The sequence below is a fragment of the Doryrhamphus excisus genome, chromosome 19 (genome assembly GCF_030265055.1).
Source record: "Doryrhamphus excisus isolate RoL2022-K1 chromosome 19, RoL_Dexc_1.0, whole genome shotgun sequence".
NCBI lineage: Eukaryota > Metazoa > Chordata > Actinopteri > Syngnathiformes > Syngnathidae > Doryrhamphus > Doryrhamphus excisus.
In genome coordinates, this window is record NC_080484.1 from 2,126,419 (window position 1) to 2,138,208 (window position 11,790).

Sequence of the window (11,790 nt, forward strand, 5' to 3'; positions counted from 1 at the left end):
AGTAGTATAAGTTAATTAGTTAATGTGTACATTTTCTAGAAGTGCATCATAAGCACTCTCAAAGCATCCAATCAGTGATGGGGGTGTATTTGCATGGTGTTTGTCGGTTGCTATGATATGCCGTGATGTATTCAGTACAAGTCTCTTTTTAAGGTCTTTATTTTCCACATTTAAAGTACACGAATTCACCTCTCACAACATCATAGCAGTAAAAAAAAATAAAAATAAGGCAGCTAATTTAGCTAATACCGCATGTATATTTGCCTCATAATGACATTAGCAGCAAGTAACACATCAGCAACAATACCCGCTAAGCCCGCCATTGTCCCGCATTGACCCCAAATCAAACAATAGACGTTATTAAAGCTTTTGGCCGTTGTGCTTTTTTTTTTTTTTTTGCTGACTTCAGGTTTTCATCAAGAGAGCTTTTCCATGAAAGCAGAAGACAAAAAGCAGACTAAATAAGCAGCTCGTATCTTTTGGTCGCTTCATGCCGACTGATGTGCTTCTACACAGGTACCGATGACACTCAGGGGCTGGTCCGGAGAGGGGCCTCCGCCGGGAGATGGACCGCCGAGGAGGGTCTCCGTCTGGGACTCTGAGATGAGGTCAGGGTGCTGGAGGACCAGGATGGTGAAACGCATGCTGCTTGCGGAGCTTGATACCTGGGGGTTTATGTGTAATCCCTTATTATTATTATTTCATCATAATTTCATGACAACATAAGAAGATGCAGAAAGGACGCAGCATATTTTTATTCACCTTTATGAATAATTTACAATATTTATATGCATTTGTTTTTATTTTGACTTTATACTTAAAAATTTCTATTTTGTTGTCTCGTAAAATTATTTATTTTAAATATTGTAATAAATGTATATGATAAAATGTGTATTATTGTTTTATTTATTACTTTTTTCTTGTTATAGTAACATTTTTATACAATATTTTATGGCTTACTTCACATAGAATGTGTGTTTTTTATAGTTTGTTTTTATTGTTTATTTTATATTACCAATTTTTTCAGGTAAAATTAGCCTTCCTCAAAATATTGTATATTTATAATTTATTTTGTTTTGTTATTTTGTTTTGTTTTTATTATATATTTGATTTATTTTATTATATTATATTATATATATATATTATATTTTTTCTATTTTATTATTATATTTTTTAGATTTTATGCATAATTATGTATTTATTATATTATACTTTCATATTTCATTAATATACTGTATGGTACAGTATATTATGACTTTATTCTCATAAAATTAAGAATTTTTTCTCGTAAAATTAGGCTTTTGCTCAAAATAGTTTGACTTTTACCTCATAAAATTAATATTTTAATTTGTAATAATCATATATATCAATATATGTTGTACAATTTTGACTTTTTTGTCAAAACGTCATGAGACTATCTTGGAAAATATATACAATATATATTTCTATTTGATATCCCATTTCTACAATATTTTTTTCAGATACAATATGATAAAATTCACTTTGTTTTTTTTCTTGTAATATTAAAAGGTATGCCTTAATATAAAAATATATTTTTTCTCAAAATGTGACATTTCTTGTGATATTATCATATTAATATGATTATTATTATGACATTTTTAGAGGTAATTTTTTTTCCTCAAAATATGTTTACGTCAATCTCATTACATTAAAACTTTTGTCTTAGATGGAAATATATATTTTCATATATTAATTTTTTTCTGGTACAATTAGTTTTTTCCTTACAATAGTTTCCCTTTAATCTCGTCACATTCACGTTTTTGTCTTGGAGTGTCATTCTCGCGATACTAAACAACTTTCTTCCAATAAAACGGAGACTTTTGGCTTTGCAGTACGAAGTGACTGTAGTTACCAAAACAATCCAGCAGGGAGTGCTAGACCTCCATATAATGCTAAACATTCCATGGCCGTCCGTCACTCACCAGGACTGGGATTTCCTAACCCGGGCCGACGCAGCAGCCCTGTCTCGCATAGGGACGTCCGCCAGAGGGTCGGCCATGAGGCGGGGGGAGAAGGCTCTCTCCAGATGAGCCCCGTGGAGGTTCAAGGCGAACATGGTTGGTGGAGACAAGTCCAGCTCCAGTAGCATGATGTTCTCAGCCTGGAGGGAACCGTAGACGGTAAGCTACAGTCGTCCCTCGGTTTTTGCCGGTTAATTGGGTCCAGACCCGACCGCGTTAAATGAGTCACCGCGATATAGTTACTATAATGTTTATGAACGGTATATTTTCGTAGTTAGGGCATACAGAACCTGTATAAGACTTGGTAAATACGTTTTTTTAACATTATTAGATAATCTTCAGATATGAAATAGTACGCATAAAGTCATATTTACACTCATATTACTCATTGTTCACACTAACGGCTACATGGCTAACAAGCTAGCAAGCTAACTGCTAGCTTGAATTTATTTCTTGTCAACAGAAGCCTTAAACCTTGCACTTCCAGGATAATGTATTTTAATAATGTATTTTAACTGTAAACAAACTTTTCATAGCTATTATATTTTATTTACTGTTTAAAATAACATTTTCGTATATTTTAGCATTTTTTTTCAGTCGTGTGCTAGCATGGCTATATTGTAAATCCCCACGCTACATGTTTCGAGTAACTAAATACATGACTTCAATGAATAAATGATTTAAATGATTATTTTATATTTTTAAACATATGAAACGTGCAAACTCGCACAAACATGAAATAGTACGCATAAAGTCATATTTACACTCGTATTACTCATTGTTCACACCGCCGGCTCACGGCTAAAATGGCTAACAAGCTAGCAAGCTAACTGCTAGCTTGAATTTCTTTCTTGTCAACAGAAGCCTAAAACCTTGCACTTCCAGGATAATGTATTTTAATAATGTATTTTAACTGTAAACAAACTTTTCGTAGCTATTAGATTTTATTTATTGTTTAAAATAACATTTTCGTATATTTTAGCAGTTTTTTCAGTTGTGTGCTAGCATGGCTATATTGTAAATCCCCACGCTACATGAATATAGTACAGGTTTTAAGTAACTAAATACATTACTTCAATGAATAAATTATTATTTTATATTTTAAACATATGAAACGTGTTATATTCTTTATGTTATGATATGCAATCGGAAGTATTGTTACTATTACTATACATGTACATATGGCTTGGGTTTGAGTACAGTATTTTTGGACTAATAATAAATTGTTTCATAAAGTGCTGAGCTGATATTTGAACGGGGTGCCGGTTGCCGTGGCGACAGCGACTCGCGCAGACATGAAATAGTACGCATAAAGTCATATTTACACTCGTATTACTCATTGTTCACACCGCCGGCTCACGGCTAAAATGGCTAACAAGCTAGCAAGCTAACTGCTAGCTTGAATTTATTTCTTGTCAACAGAAGCCTAAAACCTTGCACTTCCAGGATAATGTATTTTAATAATGTATTTTAACTGTAAACAAACTTTTCATAGCTATTAGATTTTATTTACTGTTCAAAATAACATTTTCGTATATTTTAGCAGTTTTTTTCAGTCGTGTGCTAGCATGGCTATATTGTAAATCCCCACGCTACAGGTTTCGAGTAACTAAATACATGAAATAGTACGCATAAAGTCATATTTACACTCATATTACTCATTGTTCACACCACCGACTAACAGCTAACGGCTAAATGGCTAACAAGCTAGCAAGCTAACTGCTAGCTTGAATTTCTTTCTTGTCAACAGAAGCCTAAAACCTTGCACTTCCAGGATAATGTATTTTAATAATGTATTTTAACTGTAAACAAGCTTTTCATCGCTATTAGATTTTATTTACTGTTTAAAATAACATTTTCGTATATTTTAGCAGTTTTTTTCAGTCGTGTGCTAGCATGGCTATATTGTAAATCCCCACGCTACAGGTTTCGAGTAACTAAATACATGAAATAGTACGCATAAAGTCATATTTACACTCGTATTACTCATTGTTCACAGCACCGGCTAACGGCTAACGGCTAAATGGCTAACAAGCTAGCAAGCTAACTGCTAGCTTGAATTTCTTTCTTGTCAACAGAAGCCTAAAACCTTGCACTTCCAGGATAATGTATTTTAATAATGTATTTTAACTGTAAACAAACTTTTCATAGCTATTAGATTTTATTTACTGTTTAAAATAATAAAGTGCTGACCTGATATCTGGACGGGGTGCCGGTTGCCGTGGCAACAGCGACTTGCGCATACTGGCTGATGGGCCGCTTGTATCCCACGGCGGAGAGTGGCCTCCTCTTGACCCGTGCGGGCGCACTAGGATGAAGAGGGTGACGTATATTGGGTATTTTCAAAATAAGATGCTGGGCTTCATCACCTCTCGGACGGGACGACCGACGTCAGCCTCCACTGATCCTCCTCCGCGTCAAAATGGAGTCTGCTCACGACCTTCTTCTTCTCGTCGGGCGGCACAAAATTCTCAATCAAAAGGGACCTGAAAGGAATTTTGCACAAGTTGGTCCCGACGTTCCCGCCACCGCGTGGAGCGTGGCGTTGACACGCACTTGTACTTGAGTTCTCTGGCCAGCTCGTTCTGGGTCTGCTCCAGCTCCTGGCGGGTGGTCACGTGCTCGTTGATGACATCACGCATCTCCGCCCACACCAGCTGGAGTTTGGCGTACAGCTGAACGCCGCCGGGATATTTGGACACAAAGCGGTTAGCACTTGAACCCCCCCCCGTCCCAAAAACATAACAAGCTACAGATGAGGGAGCTCGCGTGATGCTAGCACTGATGCTAACGTTTTTTTCTTCGGAATCTTCGGAAATTTTTTTTTTTGTAATGTTAAAAAATATACATACATAAATTTCTTCATACATATGCAGTATATTATGGATTATTCATAACATTAAAAACATATTGACTTTAAACTGAAAATTTATTTGAAAAAAAAAGAAAAATAAGAAAATTGATATTTTTTTATTATTTATTTAATTATTTTTTATTGATATTTATTTTGTTGTGTCATTTACAATATATTAAAACTTTATGATCATAAAATAAAATTAAAAAAAATCTAGTCAAATTTGAATTTTCATCAAAATATTTTGGAAAAAAAGAGAAAGGCTTCGCTACACATCTTAAAATGAATCCATGAGTCAGCTACAGACAAGGGAGCTCCATGTTTCATAATGTTAGCGAATCGGCTAACCTAGCATAATGTCACTGCTAAAACGTGATGTTAGCGCTGTTTTGTGTAATATACAACAAATTAAAACTTTCTGATCATAAAATAAAATTTAAAAAATTGGTCAAATTTGGCTTTTTCTCAAAATCTTTTGGAAAAAAGAGAAAGGCTTCGCTACACATCTTAAAATGAATCCATGAGTCAGCTACAGATGAGGGAGCTCCATGTTTGATAATGTTAGCGAATCGGCTAACCTAGCATGATGTCACTGCTAAAACGTGATAAAAAAAACTGATAAAATGTGATGCTAGCACTGCTAACGTTTGTTTTGTCGAAATCTCAGAATTTTTTTTGTAATGTTAAAAAATATACATACATACATTTTTTCAAACATACGCAGTATATTATAGATTATTCATAACATTAAAATCATATTGACTTTAAACTCAAAATTGACATTTTATACATATTTTTTGTGTAATATACAATATGTTAAAACTTTATGATCATAAAATAAAATAAAAAAAATCCGGTCAAATTTGGCTTTTCCTCAAAATATTTTGGAAAAAAAAGAAAGGCTTCGCTACACATCTTAAAATGAATCCATGAGTCAGCTACAGACGAGGGAGTCTATTTGAAAGTCTTAGCAAATAGGCTAACCTAGCATGATGTCACTGCTAAAACATGATGCTAGCACTGCTAACGTTAGTTTCGTTGGAAAAAATATTTACACTCAAAATTGACATTTTATACATATTTTTTGTGTAATATACAACAAATTAAAACTTTCTGATCATAAAATAAAATAAAAAAAAATTGGTCAAATTTGGCTTTTTCTTAAAATATTTTGGAAAAAAAAAAGAAAGGCTTCGCTACACATCTTAAAATGAATCCATGAGTCAGCTACAGACGAGGGAGTCTATTTGATAATGTTAGCGAATAGGCTAACCTAGCATGATGTCACTGCTAAAACATGATGCTAGCACTGCTAATGTTTGTTTCGTCGAAATCTCCGAAAAAATAATATTTTTCTTGTAATGTTAAAATCTATATAATATACAATATATTAATATATATTAAATCTTTATGATCATAAAATAAAATTAAAAATTTGGCTTTTTCTTAAAATATTTTGGGAAAAAAAAAGAAAGGCTTCGCTACACATCTTAAAATGAATCCATGAGTCAGCTACAGAGAGGGAGTGTTTGATAGTGTTAGCAAATAGGCTAACCTAGCATGATGTCACTGCTAAAACGTGATGCTAGCACTGCTAATGTTTGTTTCGTCGAAATCTCCGAAAAAATAATATTTTTCTTGTAATGTTAAAAATCTATATAATATACAATATATTAATACATATTAAATCTTTATGATCATAAAATAAAAAAATTGGCTTTTTCTTAAAATATTTTGGAAAAAAAAAGAAAGGCTTCGCTACACATCTTAAAATGAATCCATGAGTCAGCTACAGAAGAGGGAGTGTTTGATAGTGTTAGCAAATAGGCTAACCTAGCATGATGTCACTGCTAAAACATGATGTTAGCGCTGTAGCATCACATGGCCATGCTAGCACCGCTAACGTTTGAGTTATTCTTGTAATGTTAAAAAAAAAAAAGATCCATCTCACCCTCCTCAGCTTCTTGGTCTTCAGCTCCACTTCCTGCTGCAGGGAGGAGAAGGTCTCCCTCATCTCCAAGGTCTCCTCGTCACGCATCATCATCTGCTGCCGCATCTCCCGCTCGCGCCGAATCTGCGCACACCGTCGTCGCGGCTTAGCGCCTTCTCAGCGGGACCCGGCCGGCTCGGCGAGCGCTCACCTGCTCCGCGATCTCCTGCCTCCTCTGCTCCAGCAGCTTCTGCTGCTCGTTGGTATGATCCATGATGGTCTTGCCTCCCACCAGAAGTTTGCTCTCCATGGCCTGCAGACACGGCGAACGCCAACGTACGGTAAACCACAGGCTTGTCTTACGGCGCCATGATGGAGCGCTGGGATCGTCCACCTTCTGTGTCGGTACCAGTACAAGTACCAGTACAAGTACCAGTACAAGTACCAATACAAGTGTATAAAGAAGCCAAGCCAATGGCCTGGCTGACTGACATCAACATAAGTGGTTGTCGACGTCATCCAACCTGGAAATAAATATTATGTACGTGTGCAAACCTTTCTACTGGTGGCTAACCTTCAACGTTCATCCAATTATCACCACCAGGCCTTTAGGTGGAAGATTATTTTGCACTGAACAGGTTTAGGGGTTAGGGTTGGGGTTAGGGTTAGGGTTGGGGTTAGGGTTTGGTTTAGGGTTAGGGTTGGGGTTAGGGTTAGAGGGGGGTTGGGTTTAGGGTTAGGGTTGGGGTTAGAGTAGGGTTAGCGGTTAGGGTTAGGGGTGGGGTTAGGTTTAGGGTTATGGTTGGGGCTATGGTTAGGGTTAGAGGGGGGTTGGGTTTAGGGTTGGGGTTAGGGTTAGAGTAGGGTTAGTGGTTAGGGTTGGGGTTAGGTTTAGGGTTGGGGTTAGGGTTAGAGGGGGGTTAGGGTTGGGGTTAGGGTTAGAGGGGGGTTAGGGTTGGGGTTAGGGTTAGAGGGGGGTTAGGGTTGGGGTTAGGGTTGGGGTTAGGGTTAGAGGGGGGTTAGGGTTGGGGTTAGGGTTTAGGGTTGGGGTTAGGGTTGGGGTTAGAGGGGGGTTGGGTTTAGGGTTGGGGTTAGGGTTAGAGTAGGGTTAGTGGTTAGGGTTGGGGTTAGGTTTAGGGTTGGGGTTAGGTTTAGGGTTGGGGTTAGAGGGGGGTTAGGGTTGGGGTTAGGGTTGGGGTTAGCGTTGGGGTTAGGGTTGGGGGGGTTAGGGTTAGAGGGGGGTTAGGGTTGGGGTTAGGGTTTAGGGTTAGGGTTAGAGGGGGGTTAGGGTTGGGGTTTAGGGTTAGGGTTGGGGTTAGGGTTTGGGTTAGGGTTAACAAGTACAACGCATTTTACATCAACTGAAGCGGTTGACCGTGCATATCGACGTCAACTTAAGTGGGGACTTTTTGGAAATAATAATAACACATTTTATGTCAACAAAAGCAGTTGATCGTGCATATCAACGTCAACTTAAGCAGGCACTTTTTACTAACAAGTACAACACATTTGATGTCAACTGAAGCGGTTGACCATGTATATCGACGTCAACTTAAGTGGGGACTTTTTGGAACCAATAAGAACACATTTTATGTCAACAAAAGCAGTTGATTGTGTATATCGACGTCAACTTAAGTGGGGACTTTTTAGGAAATAATAAGAACACATTTTACGTCAACTGAAGCGGTTGATCATGTATATCGACGTCAACTTAAGTGGGGACTTTTTGGAAATAACACATTTTTTGTCAACTTAAGCGGACAACTTTTCTTAAAAAAAAAAAAAAAATGTGTCAGTGTCGACCTAAGCGGGCACTTTGTAAACAAGAACACATTTAATGTCGACAGAAGCAGCCCCCCATGCACGTCGACATCAACTTAAGTGAGCGTTTTTTAGTAAAAATAAGGACCAGGACTTGATAGGCAGGTTGTCGACATAAGCGGCTTAAATGCGGGCTGCTGTTGATGTTGATATTTTCCACCTCGTGGTGAACTTGGTCTACTGTGGCGACATGGAAGGAATTCCCAAGACAACGCATATTAATTCCTATTCCTCGAAATTCCTAGCGTGCGAGCAGAGCGCTCTCCGGTTTTACGGGTGCCGCTGCAGACTCCAAAAATGGCGGACTAAGGACTACAAATCCCAGTTATCCCACCTTGTACTTCTCGATGATCTTCTCCACCGCATCCTGATCCCACTGGCCGTCATCCACGCTATTCCGCTTCTCCTTGGACTCGCCGTCGTCCTCGCCGCCGTCCTCGCCAGCCTTCTCTCGGAAAACGGCGTCCCCGTCCAAAGCGGCTAAGCACCTGCTGAGCCTCTTGCTGTCCCGCCTCTTCCTGCGCTCCCTGGCCAGCGTCCCCCGCTCTTCCAGCTGGGCCTTCAGCCGGGCGATCTCCTCTTGGAATTCCCGGAGCAGAGCGGCTTTGGGGTCCTCGTTGACGCGAGGCTTGTTCTTGATGTTCTTGGCCCGGCTGGCGTACCTCAGGGTGGCCAGGGATTCGTTGTGGTTCCTGTGCGAGGGCCCCACCGTGGCGATCATCACGGTCCTGGCGTTCCCGCCCAGCGAGTCCTGCAGCAAGCGTGTCAGCTTGGAGTCCCTGTAGGGAACGTGGCTGCTCTTCCCGTCCACCAGCGCCGAGATGACGTTCCCGAGGGCGGAGAGGGAGAGGTTGATCTTGGTGGCCTCCTTCAGGCGCTTCCCTTTGGCGCCCGTCTTGCTCTGGCGCTCGCTTCCGGCCAAGTCCACCATGTTGAGCTTCCCAACCCGGATGTGGTCCTCGCCGTCCGGGCCTTCCTGGCTGCACTCCACGGTGACCACAAAGATGGCGTGGGAGCGCGAGCTGCGTTCGTTCATGTTGGTGAAGCCCACAGACCTGGACTGGTCTCCCAGGTTCATGACGTGCTGGATTTCGGTGGCGTTCTTAGTCACCACCGAGGACAGGTCCTTGACGTAGACGCCGTAGTCCGGATTCTCCTTCAGTTCCAGCTTCTGGTTGTTGTCCTTGCGGAGGAGGTCTCTGATTTCCTCCTGGTAGATCTCCAAGTAGGAGGACCTGACCAGGTACTTCTGGTTCTGTGTTCTGGAGATGTGCGTGAAGATGTGATGGAAGGAGTTGGGGATGACGCCCCTCCTGTCCGGGTCCCCCGGTACGCCTTGCATGGTGTGAGTTTTACCCGTCCCCGTTTGTCCGTACGCGAACACGGTCCCGTTGAAGCCGCGGAGCACCGAGTCCACCAGAGGTCTCACGGCGTCGTCGTAGATCTCGCTCTGCTTGGACTCCCGACCAAAAACCGAGTCGAAGGTGAAGACTTTCATGGGCTCGTCAGGTGGAGCCACGGGGTTCCTGATGGTGATCTGGCCCAGCTTGTGGTCTAGATCCAGGATGGTCTGGCACTCTGAAGACTCCTCCTTTTTACTGAGGGGCCGGCACCGGGCCACCACCCTGACCGCCTCGCAGTGCTTCATCTTGGGCATGCTGGCACCTCAGCGACGCGCTGACGAACGAGCGGTAAACACAATGTGCGTCATTCGTCCGTGAATGCGTCACTTTTTTTTTTAAAGCTTCTCAAAATCCACCGATAAATCCTCGGAATTCAAGCCGCGACACACGCTCTTCATCCCGGGTGAGATTCTGCTGCGTGCCGGTGTGTCAACACAGCTCCGGTACACGCCCTGCCGCTGGTGGACAATGGGAGGCGGTCATGTGACCCGCGCGACCAATCGCAATGCAGCATATCTCGCCTACTTCCTTATAAATCATGTTTACCGTCGCCGGGACATATCATTAGTAGAACGCGCCGTTAAAAAGGCGGTAGGACTGTTATTTATTAATATTTTTATTATTCCATCATACTTTAAAGAGAGCTACCTCCTTTGCTAATGCTAAATATTATAATTTGCATAAATGTGCTGTATCTTGTATTAATACCAGCGGCGTCCTAAGCACATAGTGAAAATGACGTCAATATGTTAAGAATCTTTTTTAAATTTTATTTTATTTTCATAATTTAACCATTTCCCCAACCTCATTTATCACAGTGTTTTCTCGTTTTATTATTCATTTTTAAATATATTTTATTTTATATATTTTTTAAATATTTCAACCCTACTAAAATGACCTTTTTATTTCTTAATATTTGTTTAAAATCGACTTTTTTTCCTTAATAATTAGACTTTATTTACATAATTTAACCATTACTTACAACCTCATTTATCAGTGTTTTCTCGTTTTATTTTTAAAATATATTTTATTTTATATATTTTTTAATATTTCAACCCTGAAATGATCTTTTCACTCTTAATATTTGTTTAAAATGGACTTTTTTCTCTTAATATTTATACTTTATTTTCATAATTTAACCATTTCCCCAACCTCATTTATTTAAGTATATTTTATTTTATATATTTTTAATATTTCAACCCTACTACTAAAATGACTTTTTCACTCTTAATATTTGTTTAAAATTAACTTTTTTTATCTTAATATTTAGACTTTATTTTTATAATTTAACCATTTCCCCAACCTCATTTATCACAGTGTTTTTTCGTTTTATTTTAAAATATATTTTATTTTATATATTTTTAAATATTTCAACCCTACTACTAAAATGACTTTTTCACTCTTAATATTTGTTTAAAATTAACTTTTTTATCTTAATATTTAGACTTTATTTTCATAATTTAACCATTTCCCCAACCTCATTTATCACAATGTTTTCTCGTTTTATTTTTTTAAACATATTTTATTTTATATATTTTTTAATATTACAACCCTACTACTAAAACGACTTTTTCACTCTTAATATTTGTTTAAAATTAACTTTTTTTAATCTTAATATTTAGACTTTATTTTCATAATTTAACCATTTCCCCAACCTCATTTATCACAGTGTTTTCTTGTTTTATTTTTTTCAATATATTTTATTTTATATATATATTTTTTAATATTTCAACCCTACTAAAATGACCTTTTAATTCTTAATATTTTTTTAAAATTGACTTTTTTTATCTTAATATTTAG

General features: G+C 38.6%; 1 protein-coding gene across 1 annotated transcript; it reads right to left on the bottom strand.

Annotated features, from left to right (window-relative positions):
* Positions 1-126: 126 nt before the first annotated feature.
* LOC131106930 (kinesin-like protein KIF3B) lies at positions 127-10,457 on the bottom strand. Its single transcript, XM_058056478.1, has 8 exons — positions 8,922-10,457; positions 6,978-7,079; positions 6,788-6,910; positions 4,539-4,657; positions 4,352-4,468; positions 4,176-4,290; positions 1,944-2,122; positions 127-665 (listed from the first exon to the last, which is right to left on the bottom strand). Exons 1-8 carry the CDS (start codon positions 10,242-10,244, stop codon positions 530-532), a joined length of 2,214 nt encoding a protein of 737 aa, XP_057912461.1. The 5' UTR covers positions 10,245-10,457; the 3' UTR covers positions 127-529.
* Positions 10,458-11,790: the final 1,333 nt, after the last annotated feature.